Raw genomic sequence first — 15,830 nt, forward strand, 5'->3', positions numbered from 1 at the left:
TCATCAAGGTGGGTGAAGCTCACGAGATCCTGGGGCTGGTCCTGGTCCTACACCTACGAGGAAAGGTGCGCCCCTCCGCTCAGCTGGAAGAAGCTGTATTTTAGAGGCTGTTACTTCATTATTACTCAGTTTAATAGTTCACCAGTGCTGACACTTCATTTTCACACTACACTATGGATCCAGGAAAAGTGAGACATCGATGAGCTTCGTGGTGAACAGCAATAAGGCACCAAACACCCTCCATAATGATCTCACTTGACAGTCACACAAAGAATTATAGGTAAACAGGAAGAAAGACTGAAATAAAATAAGAATGAAAGAGAATAATGAGTTCAAGTGGATTCCTGTTATGTATATGGGGCAGCTGGTAGTGTACTAGTTTGATCTGCTGTATCTGGACCCAAGAGTCATAGGTTTGATTCCCACCTCCAGCTGTAGTACCCTTGAGCAAGGTACTTACCCTAAATTACTCCAGTATTTACTACCCAGCTGTATAAATGAGTAAATAATTGTAGGTAGCTTTGGAGAAAACTGTCAGAGAAATGTAAATACATCTAATACAGGTAACTAAGAACAATTTTATGAATTCTGACTTGACACAGCAATTTTATTGGCTAAAATCTCAGTTAGTTGAAAAATGTCCATTATTAGTTGATTTTGGTCTTCTAAATGCCATTTATATACACACTGGAAGTTCTTCTGGACAAGAAAAGTTTTATGGTGTGTCAACACTTGAGGTACCAGAGGTAATAAGGTGTAGCAGCAGGTGAGTAAGTGTGTGCGCATTACTGTTTGGCACCAGAAACTGAAAGAGAGGAGACAATTGGACTGGCGGATAAGAATGAATCATCATGTTTTTCAAGGTGTCAGTTCAAGTTTCATTGATGGACTAGCAAATTCCACCTGCCATGGAAAGATAGGGCTTTACGTAAACAGCTTTCGAAAATCCCTGTGACTCCAAACTGCAGCCGAACGAATACGAAGGAATATGGAAGCCGTCTAGGTTGTGCTGGTGGACGTTAACAGGGAAGGCATCTTTTCTTCTGCAGCTCTTTCCCTACTGGAATCAAAACGGAAATGAAGGTCAACGCAACCAGAACAAGACCCACAGTTTCTGTTCTTCCTATGGACATAGCGGATAGTGGATTTCTCCTGAAATCTCAACAATCTGAGAGACTTGTATTACCAGCAAGGACCAATAAGCTGGCGATAAAGTGGTCTGAGTAACATCACGATACAATGCCATGGCTGGCATCACAGCAGCGCAGATCTTTATGGCCACTTAATGTATAGAAGAGTAGCTAAATTCACACCTTTCCCCTACTTTCTGTTCGCTCCCTTCTTATTTTCAGCTTGTGATGTTGACACCATTTGGTGGGACTGCAGTAAACATCTGGACCACCATCAGGGAAACAGGGCTGCTGTTTTTCTTTTCTTTTTTCTTTTTTTTTTTGCCTCCAGCTGCTGGTCACAAATGATGGAAATGCAGTAAGAAAAAGAAGAAAATGAATAATCACAACCATAAGTTGAGGAGTGTGATTTATTTCCTTTGGTGGATCCACAGCGTCCCCTTGTATCACAACAAAGACATCCACAGGGAACCAGTCAGCCATGCTGCTGAAGCCCGGCCAAAATCACAGCAACACGATAAAAGAAACAAGTGAGCTGAAGCACAGCGCCTGTCGCTGAGTATCCAAGGGCCCCCAACGCTGAGTCACAAATGGCCTTCTAGTTGAAACATTTACCATAAAAAATGTTACATTGTTTAGTCTCAGTTAGTAGTAAGATAGGAATTACTCAAATACTGCATTTTTTACAAACCTTACATTCTGTAAGAGAAGTTTTTTATAGTCAAGGTTATAGCTGCATGTATTGTTGCATAAATACATAAAGTGCTAAAACATCTGTGGTAAAAGTGAGATTACGTTCACACCTGCCTCTCAAGTCTGCAGCGCTACAATCAAGCTCCTCTTTGGTTTCCTGCTTTCTGAAGAAGGTGCTGAGAACTTGGGACAGATCCCCGGTCTGGGATCCCCTCCGCGGTGTCACGAGAGGTCATCATTTTGAATATTTGGTCCAGTCTGCAGTAACTGAGAACGATGGAATAGCCCTTGTGTCATGTCACCTCTGCGTTTTCTTCACTCCCATGCTTTGGAACGAGAACACCCCCCCCACCCCGGGTAGCAACGGCACATTTCGGACACTAAGGCAGAAGCCACTAAAGCTCAATGGTGAGAAAAGCTGTAGAGCAGTAACACTATCTAACCAATGACAGGTTTGGATGCACGAATGGTAGATGAGTTCCAGGGGGGGTGCATGCACCCGCACTCTGGCACGTGTTCAACACACTGTTAGCAGGAAAGTGTTCAGCAAGACAGCGCAACAAAGCAACGAGACAACAAGAAGAAAGGGAAACAGTGGTCTTAAGCTGCCTTTTGGTCCCGGCCTCCATTCTCCACATCCGTTGCGCGGCTCGCCTCCTCTTCCTCCTTCTCATCCTTCAGACCCTCCTTCTGTCATAAATCACAAATAGAGTGAACAGCACCTGTCCGCACACTGTGCAGGTTGTTCCACTGTTTCAACTTTCAGCATCAATTAACTGCTTACAATGGAGAGCTGGAGCTCGGCTGCCCCCTTGTGGACAGTGTGAAAACTTACACAAGGGTCACACCAGGTCAAGGTGCTGTAAACTACTGCTTGACAGTGTAATTATATGCAACTGTCACACAAAAATCTAACCTTGTGAGGAAGATTAGTAGTTAAAAAAAGAATCCAATTGTGACAAGGAGTGATGACCATGAATTTCCATGGCAATTTTCCATGGACGTGATGTGTTAGGTCAAGATTTTCTGAAGCACAAAGGCACATTATTAGGGCTAAAGTACTGGGGGCGTGAGGGCAGGGGGCACACGCTCACCTTGATGTCCCTGTCTGAACATTTTCGGAACAAGCTGGCATAGAGCCTCTTGTCCTTCTCGTGCTGCTCTTTGACTCTCCTCTGGCACAGCGCCACTTGCGCCCTGGCCGCCCTGTTCTCGGGGTACAGCTGGAGGAGCCGCTGGAAGTCGTTCAGCGCTCGCTCAAACTCCCCCATGGCGAAGCAAGCCTGTGCACGCCGGAAGAGCGCCTTCTCATTGCAGTCGTCCAGTTCCAACGCCTATGGCAGAAATAATGCTAATTCCATATTACACTGACACTCATTCATTCAGCGGACACCGATTATTATTGTTATTATTATTATTACTACTACTACTACAACAACTATTTATATATAACTATATTTATAAATATATATAACTGATGCCTTTTGTACAGGGCAATGAACACTGTCAGATGTACTATAATCATTAACTTTATTATATACTGTAATAAATACTGTACATTGACCTATTTATACAGCACAGCAGTGTAACACAGCTGCCCACACACACACACACACACACACACACACACACACACACACACACACACACACACACACACACACACAAACGAAATAAGGGCAGTTCAGAGATGCCGGTTCACCTGAAATTCCTGTCTTTGGAGAATTGGAGGAAACCAGAGCACCTATAGGAAACCCATGCAGAGGATAAGAGGAGAAAGTGCAAATTCCTCGCAGACTAAGCCGGATTCAGCGAGGCACTAGCACTACCTGCTGTGCTGCTGTACCATCTACGATTGCAGAGAATTTCACCCAGGTTTTTGTCCCAGCTTCACAGTAAAACACCACACTGAACCTTCTGCTTTAACTGAACTCATTTAGTAGTCAGCTTTGGCCCTTAGTTGTCAGCTTTGGTAGTGCATTTAATAACCCTGTGCTGTATATATTGAGTATGGGGGTGGGGAGGGGGTGCCATGGGGGAACACACTCTGGTCCTACCGTGTTACAGTTCTCTGCAGCCTGCGCCGGCTCCTGCATCTTCAAGTAGCAGACGGCCAAGTTGAGGCGGACCGCCAGCCGCAGGGCGCGGACCTCCTTGCCGTGCGGCTCCGATCGGTCCGACTCGTGTGCCAACCACGCCAGGATCCTCTTGTACTGCACAACTGCCAGCCTGTACTTGCCTTCCTGCGGAGGCGCCACGGCACGACCGGTCAGTTTGGGCCCGTTGGCCGCAGGGGCCGCCAGGGGCCTCGCTGAGGGCCCCAAAGGTGAACCCGCCTGACTCTCGCTGCCTTTTAAATCCCTTTCTTAACACTGTCCAGAAGAAAGGAGATTCTGGGAAACATTTATAACGCAAACGAGGACAGTAGGTGAGCCGAAGCAAATCTCTTTCATTTATGGCAGCGAGAAGTAAACCAGGCGCTAATAGCAGAGCCTTCACCACAAAGTAAAGTATAGGAGCGAAGCGCAGACTCACTTTAAAGAACCGAGCTCCTTTCTCCTTGGCAGCGCTGCTCTCTTCCAGCTTCTCAGCCATGTTCATTTGCCAGGACTCTCGGGCCTGGAATGCAGGATCACTGGTTTTTAATACACTGGGACACTGCCGTTGAACCCTTAGTCGCTACCCTTCACCTTCATAGAATCGAGAGGGTTAGTTACTATAATGACGTGGGCATTGGAAGTCAAGGCACAACACAAGATGGGAGTACAACATCGAAAACTGCTCCTCCTCCAAGACCACACCGGTTCCACCAACATCAGAGCACAGTGTAAACTATGGTACAAAGAGGACGCAGCACAGCCCTTCACTGCTGCAGCCCACGTCACACATGGCTAAACCCACCTTCTCGAATTCCGACAGCTTGATTCTGTACTGCAGAGCTGCGTCGGGAGGAACGTGGAACTCGGCATTTCCCGCTTTTCCAAACCCGTACCTGGAGGGGAAGGGTAAAGACAGTGAGGAATAAGCACAGTAAACACACCCAGCCTGTACTTCCCCGGTGTGGTTCGCACCAGTTCACCAGCAGTTCAGACGCATACAAGACAGAGGAGAACGTAGCTTCGCTACGAGTAATAAAGCTTGAGAAAATTCAGAAAAACATGATAAATACAAGTGCAACGTTAAACAAGGAGCTGCTACGAAGTCATTGTAACGGTAAACATACCACATCAATTCTAGGAGCACTTTCGATGCACTTTTATTATTTAGGGGGGTATCTTTAATGATTTAAAATAATCAACTAAAACAACATTTTCTAAAGCATAAATTTAAAATCAAATTTCAACTATAAAAGTAAAAAAAAAAAAAAAAAAAAAAAAAAAAAAAAAAAAAAAAAAAAAACATGTGGGGCGCTCCTGTTGCCCACTGTAAGGCTGGTCTTCAGCAGCCCTTTCAAAGTAACAGCTGGCATTGATGTGGCGCCTAACTCGTGATCTGGAGACATGGAACCTTCCAGATACGACCACACGCTGCAACGAGACTCTGTTATCGTCACCCTAATAGCGGTAAATTGCATGTTCATGAAAAATACATGCAAGCACATCTACTGAGATATACGTTATGTGTCCCACGGTGCCTCTGTGATGGTGAAAAACACTCCTTTCACGGCAGTTCTCTGCTTTTCCTCCAGGTGACGGAAGGAAACGGATTCAAGAAGCAGTTTGTTGCCTTGTTTTTATAACCTAACCCTCAGTAATTACAATTTTCAGTGGCAGTTTCAAGAAATCTTCCTGGACGCCCATCGTTTAGCAGTGCGCAAGTTGTGCTTCTGCAGAGGTGCTCACACTTCCCGATGATCAACCCATCAGGTGCATTTCTGCATCGCTGTCTTTGGCATAAATAAATAGCGAAATACACACACACACACACACACACACACACACACACACACACATTTTCAGAACCGCTTGTCCCATACGGGGTCGCGGGGAACCGGAGCCTACCCGGCAGCACAGGGCGTAAGGCTGGAGGGGGAGGGGACACACCCAGGACGGGACGCCAGTCCCAGTGAAATCTTATTTGTTTTCTGTTACCTGAGGCTAGATTTGTCCATTTATAGAAGTTAGTGACGACCAGACGATTGTTATTTATACCCTGATGTATTAAAACACTGAACTGAAAGAGGGTTTACGTTCTTTTTCACATGACTATATATACTGAGCGTAAATAAAGCTCATTTCCAATTTATTTATAAATGCTTTTTTGTTCGTAGTGTGCTACTAATTTTACAGTTTCTGCAAGTTATGGAATCATGAGGCAAAATAAAAAATGCTATTTTGGTCTCCAAAAATCTTGTACCAATAATTTAATCTGTGCATAACTGAAGGACAGAAGAAATCCAGAGGTTATGTTGAAAATCCCAAAAAAGCATTTTGCTCCTTTCCTGGTTTCCTTTATTATTGCACACTTTTGTCACTTTGTTTTCCAGCTGGATAACTTTGCTCATTAAATAAACAAGTTTTTTTTTTTTTTTAAAAAAGAGAAATAAATATATATTCACTCGGGTGCCCTTTATTTAATACAAATTTTGGTCAAAGACCTATTGTATCCAAAAAAAAAGTGGAAACCAGGATGGGGGCAAATAATTTTTCATGGCACCCCAAAATTTATAAAAGGAACTAAAAAGGACAAAAAAAAATTGCTTATTAACAATGTTCAGATGTCTGAGGTTCTGTGATGGGGATCATTTATTTTATTAGGGTGAGTTAGGGCAAAGTCTCTGCAATGACAAAGTCTGTGTGTGTGTGTGTGTGTGTGTGTGTGTGTGTGTGTGTGTGTGTGTGTGTGTGTGCGCGCACTCACTTTGGCGTGAGCGTGAAGACGGACTCCTCTCCCTCCTCCATGGACATGATGGCTGTCTCCACCCCCGCAGGAAGCCCGAGGCTCTCTCCGTATCCAATGACGAAGCTGAGCTCTCTGCGGTCGAAGGCGCCGCCGCCAAACATTCCCTCCACCGTCACTGTGGGGCAGAGAGCGCCGTGACTGCAGTTCAAGAACGGCATTGCAGTTGAGCCGTGACCCCGTCATCCGCTGCCCTTCCAGCTGTCACTCTGCAGTCCATTGGCCTTGGACAAGGCACCATGCAGACATGAAAGCGCTCAGATATGATGTGGAATGCAGTTCTGCGTGACGCTCAGAGCCGGGCTGCTCGGCTCCACACACCCCACTCACGGTGATTTCCTGGATCTGCACATGTCTTTCCCTCTGGTACAGCGAAGAACATACTTTACCGTATTAAAAGTGTTACAAGTGGTTCTCTCCTCCTATTACAACAGAGTTCTAATGTTATTATTGAGTAGGCGTACCTGGTGCCTCTCTCTCCTGGGCAGTGCATTCACATGGGGGTTCAAATCCGACTCGGCCTCTGCAAAGACTGAATCTTCTCCCTATGTTTGCGGGGGGGGGGTTTCATACAGGTGCTCTGGTTTCCACGCTCAGTTTAAAGACAGGGGAACTGGAGACTGAATTGCCCTTTGTGTATGTGTGTGTGTTACTTTGTTCTGTTGCACAAAAAGGTGAATGATTTCAGGCGGTTTACTGTAGTGTATCTCACAATGTAAGTCACTCTGAACAAAAGCTCCACCAAAATACTGGTTATTATTATCATCATCATTCTTCTAGAACCCTCCAGGACCATCATAAGTGCATACTAAAGGAAGCACAGTAAGTCAGGCGTAACTAAGCTACTTTCAAACACACCTTGTACAGTTGTTCCTTCGGTGGGCTTGCAGTGTCCACCGCCCTTGGTGACTATCCTGCGGATGACGCCGCCGTCCTTGTCTTCGGTGACGTCCTCCCCATGGAACTTAAAGAGTTCCACCTGCAAGAGAGAAGTCTGTATCAAGTGCTGGCAGAAAGCAGTGGACTAATACACAGTGCTGCTTGAAAGTGTGTAAACTCTTTGTGTCCCTCAGATTTACCACAAAATGGTTATTGAATGAGAATCGGTGTTTCTCATGTGACATAATAGGTGTGTAATGACCAGTTTCATATGTTGCTTTGGAGGAAATCGTGCATGTAGCAGAAACAGGCAAGAAGAGCTGGTGTATAAATAACTAAAGCCCAAGTTTCATTGTAATTTGTTTAATGTGAAAATGTGTGTGTGTGTAATTTATACGTTTGCTTTAAGAATTAACATTTAGATTCTATGAGTTTATTTTAATATTTCATACAAGAATAATGATGACCCTTGTAGGGTTTACATAGTTTCAAGCAGTGCTGTAGAAAGCTCTCAGGAACAGCTTTGCTTCCTACAGTCTTTATGAGGTTTAGGGCATCAGGATGTTAAGGGTTGCAGCTCCTCTTAGAAAAAGTCCATTTGACTCTCATGGTCACAACAAACACAACCGATCTGATCATCCATCCATTCATCCATCCATCTTCCTGACTGCTTGTTCTCTAGGGTTGTGGTGGAAATAGGGAGAGCAGAGTCCCTTGCAACGTCTTCGAGCTCAACCCGGGGGATCCCCAGGCCAGTTAGGAAATATACTCTCTCCAGTGGGTCCTGGGCTGACCTTGGGGCCTCATCCCAGTTGGCCATGCCTGGTATACCTCCAAAGGGAAGCGCCCAGGGGGCATTCTTACCAGATGCCCGAAGCACCTCAACTGGCTCCCCTCAGTGTGGAGGAATAGTGGCTCTACTCTGAGTTCCTCCCAGATGGTCAAACTCCTCACCCTGTCACGGAGAGTGAGTCCCACCATCCTGCAGAGAAAACTCATTTCAGCCACTTGTATCTGCGATCTTATTCTTTTGGTCATTACCCAGAGTTCATGACCATAGGTGAGGGTAGGGATGTAGACCGACTGGAAAATAGAGAGCTTTGCCTTATGGTTCAGCTTCCCTTTCACCATTACAGTCCAGTGCAGTGACCACATTGCTGCTGCTGCTGCTGCTGCTCCTGCTCCCAGTCTGCAACTGATCTCATGCTCCCTTCTCCCCTCCCTCATGAATGAAACCCCAAGATACTTAAACTCCTCCATTTGGGGCAATTTTCTCCCCTTACCTGAAGGGGGCATGCCATCCTTTTCTGTGAGAGAACCATGGACTCAGACTTGGAGGTGCTGATCCTCATACCAACTGCTTCACACTTGGCTGCAAACTGTCCCAGTGCATGCTGGAGGCATCCACGTGACGGTGCCAAAAGTACAACAACATCCCCAAATAGCAGAGATATCACCTTCTGGCCCCCACATAGAATGCCCTCCTGACCTCGGCTGCGCCTTGATATCCTGTCCATGAAAACCACAAACAGGAGTGGGGACAAGGCACAACCTTGGCGGAGTCCAATTCCCACACTGAACATGCGTGACTTAATGCAGAGAATACTGATGCAGCACTCGCTCTGTGTGTACAGAGGCTGAATGGCCTACAGTAGTGGCCCCGGCACCCCATACTCCTGAAGCACCTCCCACAGAATTTCTCAGGGAACACGGTCGTAGGCCTTCTCCAAGTCCACAAAACACATGTAGACTGGATTAACGAACTCCCATGACCCCTCAATTATTTGTGAGAGGGTGAAAAGCTGGTTCACTATTCCACGGCCAGGATGGAATCTGCATTGTTCCTCTTCAATCCGAGGTTCAACTATCGGCTGGAGCCTCCTTTCCAGCACCCTGGCATAGACTTTCCTGGGGAAGTTGAGAAGTGTGATACCCGGATAGTTGGCACACACTCTCCGGTCCCCTTTCTTAAAGTAAGGGACCACCATCCCAGTTTGTCAATCTAAAGGCACTGTCCCCGAGGTCGATGCAACATTGCAGAGGCGTGCCAGCCATGACAGTCCCACAACATCCAAGGCCTTAAGCAGTTCTGTACTTTGCCACTGTGAAGCTTTCCAACTACCTCAGTGACTTCCACCAGGGAAATGGACTCTGATACCCCGGAAGCCTCTGGCCCTGACTCCTGTAAGGGAGGCATATCTCTCGGGTTTAGGAGTTTCTCAAAGTGCTCCTTCCACCTCCCGACAATGTCCACATTTGAGGTCAGAGTTTCTCTGCCTTTGCTGTGCACAGCTTGAGCGAAGCTCCTCCGACCCCTCCTAAGCCGCCGGATGGTTCTCCAGAACCTCTTTGAGGCCAACTTAAAGTTATTTTCCATAGCCTCTCCAAACTCCTCCCATGCCCGGGATTTTGCTTCTGCAACCGCTGCTGCCTTTTTTGCCAGCTGGAACCTATCTGCTGAGTCAGGAGTTCCCAGAGCCAACCAGGCCCTAAAGGCCTCCTTCTTCAGCTTGACAGCTTCCCTCGCCAGCAGTGTCCACCAGCAGGTTCTTGGGTTGCCGCTGTGACTGGCATCCAAAAGCTTTTGGCCACAGCTGCGCCTGGCTGCTTCCACAATGGAGATTTTGAACAGGGTCCATTCAGACTCCATGTCCCATACCTCCTCTGGGACCTGGGAGAAGTTCTCATGGAGGTGGGAGTTAATATCATTCCGGACAGGGTCCTCTGACAGTTGTTCCCAGCACATCGTGACTATGCGCTTGGGTCTACCGGGTCTGTCCATCAGTTTTCCCCACCATCTGACCCATCTCACCACCAGATGGTGATTGGTTGACAGCTCAGCAGCTTTCTTCACCCAGGTGTCCAGAATATGTGGCCTCAAGTCAGATGAAATGACTACAAAGTCAATCATTGATCTTTGGCCTAAGGAGCTCTGGTACCAAGTACACTTATGAGCATCATTGTATTTGAACATGGTGTTTGTTATGGACTAACAATAGCTAGCACAGAAGTCCAATAACATTTCACCATTCGGGTTTAGATAGGGTAAGTCATTCTTCCCAATCACCCCCCTCCAGAGTTTCGAGTCATTGCCAACGTGAGTGTTGAAGTCCCCCAGCTGTCCAGAACCCCACCCACTCTCTCCAAGAAGGTTGAATACTCTGAACTGCTGTTTGGTGCATAAGTACACACAACCGTCAAAGTTTTCCTCCCTGCGACCTTAAGTCACATTGAGGCGACCCTCTCATCCACCAAGACAAACTCCAACCGTATGGCAGCCAGCCGGGGCCTTGTGAGTATCCCCACACCCGCCCGGCACCTCTCACCGTGTGCACCTCCTGAGTAGGAGAGAGACCACCCCCTATCGAGAAGTTTGGTTCCAGAGCTGACACTATGAGTGTAAGTGAACCAAACTATGTCAAGTTGGTATCTTTTGACCTCCAACACCAGTTCCAGCTCCTTCCCTCCCAGTGAGGTGACATTCCATGTGCCAAGAGCCAGTTTCTGCCACGAAGGTCTGTGACACTATGTGCCACCCTGCCCCTCCTGCTGCCTGAAAGGCAATGCACCCGACCCCCATGCTGGACCTTGCAAGTGGTGGGCCCACATGGCCCCCCACATTGCCTTTTCGGGCTGAGCCTGGCCGGGTTACGTGGGCTGCCTGGCCACCAGGCGCTCGACCTGGAACACTACCCTCAGGCCTGGCTCCAGGGGTAGGTCCCAGTGACCCTATTCTGGGCAGGGTACATGTTTTACTCTTTATCTCTTTCATGGAAATTTTTGGATGGTGTTAGTCTGGATCTTTACTCTAGACCTGTTTGCCTTGGGAACCTTGAGACCCCACCAGAAGCATACTCCTTTCAATGATATAGCTCTGGAGATCCCTAGATCACGCAAACCCTTCTGCCACAACAAGGCTCCAATCCAGGAAGGGCGATCTGATCATACATGTTAAAAGTATGACTCCTGCAACAGCATAGTGCACCGATTAAGTTTTTCTATGTGTCATAACGTTTCAACTGGCAAGTGACCAAAATGTAAACATCAAAAAAATCTGAGACCCGTCTAGATGGACGAATGAGGCCATACCTCAAACACCAGGGTAGCGCTGGGTGGGACTTTGGGTGGGCTGCCGGACTGTCCGTACGCGTACTCAGGCTTACAGATGAACCGGCTCACCTCTTCAGCTTTCATGGTGGCAACTCCCAAATCCCAGGCCTTGATGACCTCACCTGTAAGGGAGAACCTGTGTTGTTTTCTCCCAGCTTCCTTTGGTAGGAGTATCTGCGGCACCCGCTTAACCCCAGAAGGCCGCGTTTCTCCGACAGCTCAGGAAAGTTGAGCTGCTCAGGGTCTGCAAAGCTTCACAAGCGGCGACATGGTGTAGAGCGGAAACGCACGTACCTTTCCCGAGCTCGAAACAGAACTTCATCTCCCGACCGCGGCTGGACTCAAACTCGGTGCCGTCTAATAAGGTGCCAGTATAGTGTATGTAGACCTTGTCTCCAGTCATGGGCAGCTCTGTTCCGGAACCCTCCTTCTTTATGAGCTGCAGAGGATGTGTAAGGACAGATGACATCGGCGGTGACATCCGCTTTAAAGAAAATTGGAGCATTTCTCAGTCAGGATGATACCGCGGTGAGCTACCTATGTGGATGCAACACCCAATTAATGGCAGTTCAGCTTGTTAATCTGGTAAAGCTGCTGTAAATCTGTGGCGTATCGATTTTCCCAGTGACTGCGCACTTGGCTGGAGGGGAACACCCTGTCACTGTGCGGTGCAATTTTCCCTTCATGTTTCCCTTATGCTGAGGTGAGAAAGCAAGGTAATGGGTTATTACCAAGGTAAATCAGAGCAGGTAACAAGGTGCTTGAGATGCCCTGTACTTCATGTACCATCTGTATGTGGTTATTTAGAGAGATAGAAAATATGAAAGGTAATTAGATACTATAAGATGAGACTTTGAGTCCAAGTAAGTGACTTAAGGAGCAAGTGTACCGTGGTAATTGACACACTGGGTAAAAACATTAATACAAATCCCATAAAAGAAAGAATTAACTCAAATCCTGTGTTCTGTCAACTATACAACACAAACCAGGCTGATGCAGGACAGCAGTTAATGTGACCCTACATTAAAATCTCTGCTAAATACCATGCTGGACCAGTGTAAATGTTGTATAGTTGTTCAAACAATGGAACAGTCAACACAGGGTCTCGGTACATTGGAGGATTGCTGGATTGCACAAGGTACACAAATCCTGTTCACTGCGTGTTTCGGACCTGATGAACACCCTGCACATACACAAACGTTTCACTGTAATACCATGTTATAATAATAATAATAATAATAATAATAATAATAATAATAATAATAATGATAGTTTATTATTAAAATGAAATTCTGTGGGATTTTTTCATAACAAACTATTATTATTACTACTATTATTAATTTTATTAAATCTTGCAGTCACATTTGTTTGCCGAAGTAAAAGACAAACCATAAAAAACAGAGTACTTTCCAGGAGGGTGTTGTATGTAAAACTACATGGGAGGGTCCAAGTAGCGTTTTAACCAGCAGTATGGTGAGAAATACCTTCAAAACCCCCCCATCCTGCTTCGGGGTGATGTCCTCTCCATCCATCTCTGCGATGTACCGGATGACTTTCACTTCTTCTGCCTTCATGAGTGACCTGCCCAAGTACACTTCTCTGTGGTTACCACTGCATTTGTACCCTAGTACCAATAACCTGTCAACACATCTACTGCTTGACTTTGCGGGACACAGGCGGGACGGTGGTTGGTGGTGGTGTGGTCAGCTGAAGGTCGCTGGTCTGAATCCCATTCCTGCAGGTCTTCCCTTGATTAAGGTACTTACCCCGAACTGATACGGTAAGAATCACCTGCTGTATAAATAGGCAAATGACCGTGAAGTTGCTCACTTAACATTGTAATTTAGCTCAAAAAGGTTTCAGCTAAATAAAAGGTAATAATAACCGAAGCTTTAGAAAACAAAGTCCAGGAAGTTTTAAGTAAAACTCCAGTTTTTAAGGCCAGAAAAAACACATACCTGCCAAATCCGTACAATCATTACTTTTCCCTCAGTGAGACAGGAAAGTGATGGAAGTTTCCAGAACAGCAATAAAGTGCAGGAGGGGTACCTCCTCCACATCTGTGAGGACGTACCGTGATCATCTGTCCCCGCTCAAGTCTGCAAACACACCTCCAAACAGACATGCGTGGATACACACAGTGGCTAGTGTCTCTAGGTCACTCAGCCCGATGGGTTTGGGAAAAATTTAATGGCAAAACTAAACAAAACAGCCATCCAGTGCTGGAGTCACGTGAGATTCCACAGCCACCTTTGAACACTTACAAACTTCATGCATTTTACTCATGGTCACACAGTGAAACCCCTTGTCGGGGGGAATGGTACCGGAACACTGGCAGGTGGAAGAGGAAGGAACGCAATACATGACAGTTCAAGTGCTCCAGCTGAGTAGTGCATGGAGAGGATTGCTTCTCTCATGCACACATACGACCTTGTTCGGGTTTATCATTTGTCCCATCTTCTGAAGCTCCAGAGCCAAGAACACCGCCCTTCCCACACCCAGAGACACAGTCCCATACACACTATACTAAACCATGTGACTAAGAACGCTGGAATGTGTGTGTGTGTGAGCGCACTGCGACAAAACACCGTCTCGCAGGAGCCGTGCTCTTCCTTCGCCCCTGATATTTGTCAGGCTGTACGCTGGATCACGGGACTCCTGAGAGGAGCGCCAGTTATTGACACCACCCTGAAACAGCAGTCTGCTCAGTACTCCCTATCCAGCCGAAAAAGTGAGAAGTGCTGCTGCCTTTGGACCCAAAGGTTGCAGGTTCAAATAACACTTCCTGCTGCTGCACCCTTGAGAAAGGTACTTACCCTTAAACGATAGTGTAAAGTAAAAAAAAAAATAAAAAAATAATGACCTGGCTGTAAAAATATGCAAATCATTATAAACAGTTTAATATACAAACCTAAAAGTGTGAAAAGTGTCAGCTGATTGAATGAAGAATCAAATACCACGTGGACGAAGACTGTGTGGACTTTGAGATGCACAGCATTTACCTGGGAATCCCTTTGTGTTGTGTAAACCACACAAACACACACACATACGCAGGGTCTGTGTGTTGTTCTTCATCCATCCACTCCCAGCTCTATGGACGTAGTATGAGTGGTTTCCAAATTCAGTCTTCATCTATGATGAATAACTGCTTCTTTGCCTTGAGTAGTTAATCTTCAACTACCTGGACACCCTGGCCAGTGAATTTCACGCTGCACTCGTGAGACGTGAGCCCAAAGTTCTTGCCAGGCTCACGGATTTTGAAACATGGGAGTTTAACCAAGAAACGCCCTCCTTGTACTCCTCCTCATCTTAGCCCACTTACAACAGCACAGGGAGACGGAAACATTCAAAACTAGTTGAAAAATACCGCAGGGGATTTAAAATACTGGACATGCATAACAAACACAGTGAGATCCAGCAGCACATGCAGCAGAACTTGGGACAGGACATGTCGTGAGTAATGGTTCCAGCTGATGGTAAAGGACAAGATAAACAGCTCCAAAACAGAAAGAAATGGAACTCGACAAGCTGCCCTTTTCAGGTGCACAACATAGGCATCGTGCATCGCTTTCTGTCCACTGAGCGAGATGATCAGCCGATGTGTTTACCTTGCAGGAAGAGTCCAGGCTCCCGCGTCGGGATGTGTCGTCCTCTGGGCGCTGTGAGGGCTCACGCCGAGGTCTGCAGCAGCCTTCCCGCCGACGCTGCCACGCCCCTTCTTTGTACTCCCCTGCAAGGCCCTGCGTGGGAGTCACACGGTGGCAGCAGAACCCTGCGTTTGTGAGATGTGCAGTAAAAGAAGCACATGGAAGTACAGACGTGCGTTTTAGTACACTCCTTGGTCATCTGACGAAGCCTGAGCTGATAACGGTACCCAGTGAAAAGAAATAAAATAAGAACAAATAACTGCTTCTCAAGACACTTTAAAATTGCAATTATATACATAGGGTAAGCGGTTTCAGACAGTATATATATAATATATATATATTACACAAAAAAAAGACAGTATACAAACATGACAGTATATACATATATATTATTACACAAAAGAAAAAAACAAAAACAAACTATTTTATTTTAAACCTTTTCATCAACTTTATTCCAGTACAGAGCTGGTAT

General features: G+C 46.3%; 1 protein-coding gene across 7 annotated transcripts; it reads right to left on the reverse strand.

Moving 5' to 3' along the window:
* Positions 1–1,509: 1,509 nt before the first annotated feature.
* On the reverse strand, positions 1,510–15,555 carry LOC108942448 (peptidyl-prolyl cis-trans isomerase FKBP4-like). 7 transcript variants are annotated; one of them, XM_029252462.1, is made up of 13 exons: positions 15,320–15,555; positions 13,196–13,292; positions 12,006–12,195; positions 11,691–11,833; positions 7,581–7,701; positions 7,187–7,267; positions 6,684–6,840; positions 4,725–4,815; positions 4,359–4,442; positions 3,881–4,066; positions 3,526–3,567; positions 2,918–3,157; positions 1,510–2,513 (listed from the first exon to the last, which is right to left on the reverse strand). In XM_029252462.1, the coding sequence occupies exons 2-13, from the start codon at positions 13,283–13,285 to the stop codon at positions 2,424–2,426; spliced, it is 1,515 nt and encodes a 504-aa protein (XP_029108295.1). In that variant the 5' UTR covers positions 13,286–13,292; positions 15,320–15,555; the 3' UTR covers positions 1,510–2,423. The 7 variants fall into 7 exon arrangements, with proteins under 7 accessions (XP_029108295.1, XP_029108298.1, XP_029108296.1 ...); XM_029252465.1 differs by lacking the exon at positions 15,320–15,555 and having other exon boundaries at positions 12,006–12,150; positions 13,196–13,523; XM_029252463.1 differs by lacking the exon at positions 15,320–15,555 and having other exon boundaries at positions 1,510–2,510; positions 13,196–13,523.
* Between the last annotated feature and the right edge of the window lie 275 nt (positions 15,556–15,830).

This window comes from Scleropages formosus, chromosome 5 (assembly GCF_900964775.1).
Source record: "Scleropages formosus chromosome 5, fSclFor1.1, whole genome shotgun sequence".
Classification (NCBI taxonomy): Eukaryota; Metazoa; Chordata; class Actinopteri; order Osteoglossiformes; family Osteoglossidae; genus Scleropages; species Scleropages formosus.

Excerpts from the sequence above, each read along its gene's own strand:
- LOC108942448 (XM_029252462.1), bottom strand. The coding sequence starts at position 13,285 with ATGAAGGCAGAAGAAGTGAAAGTCATCCGGTACATCGCAGAGATGGAT. Across the intron at positions 11,834-12,005 it reads CTGTTTCGAGCTCGGGAAAG|GTGAGGTCATCAAGGCCTGG; the intron begins GTACGTGCGTTT and ends TCTCCCTTACAG. Across the intron at positions 3,158-3,525 it reads TCCAAAGACAGGAATTTCAG|GCGTTGGAACTGGACGACTG; the intron begins GTGAACCGGCAT and ends TTTCTGCCATAG.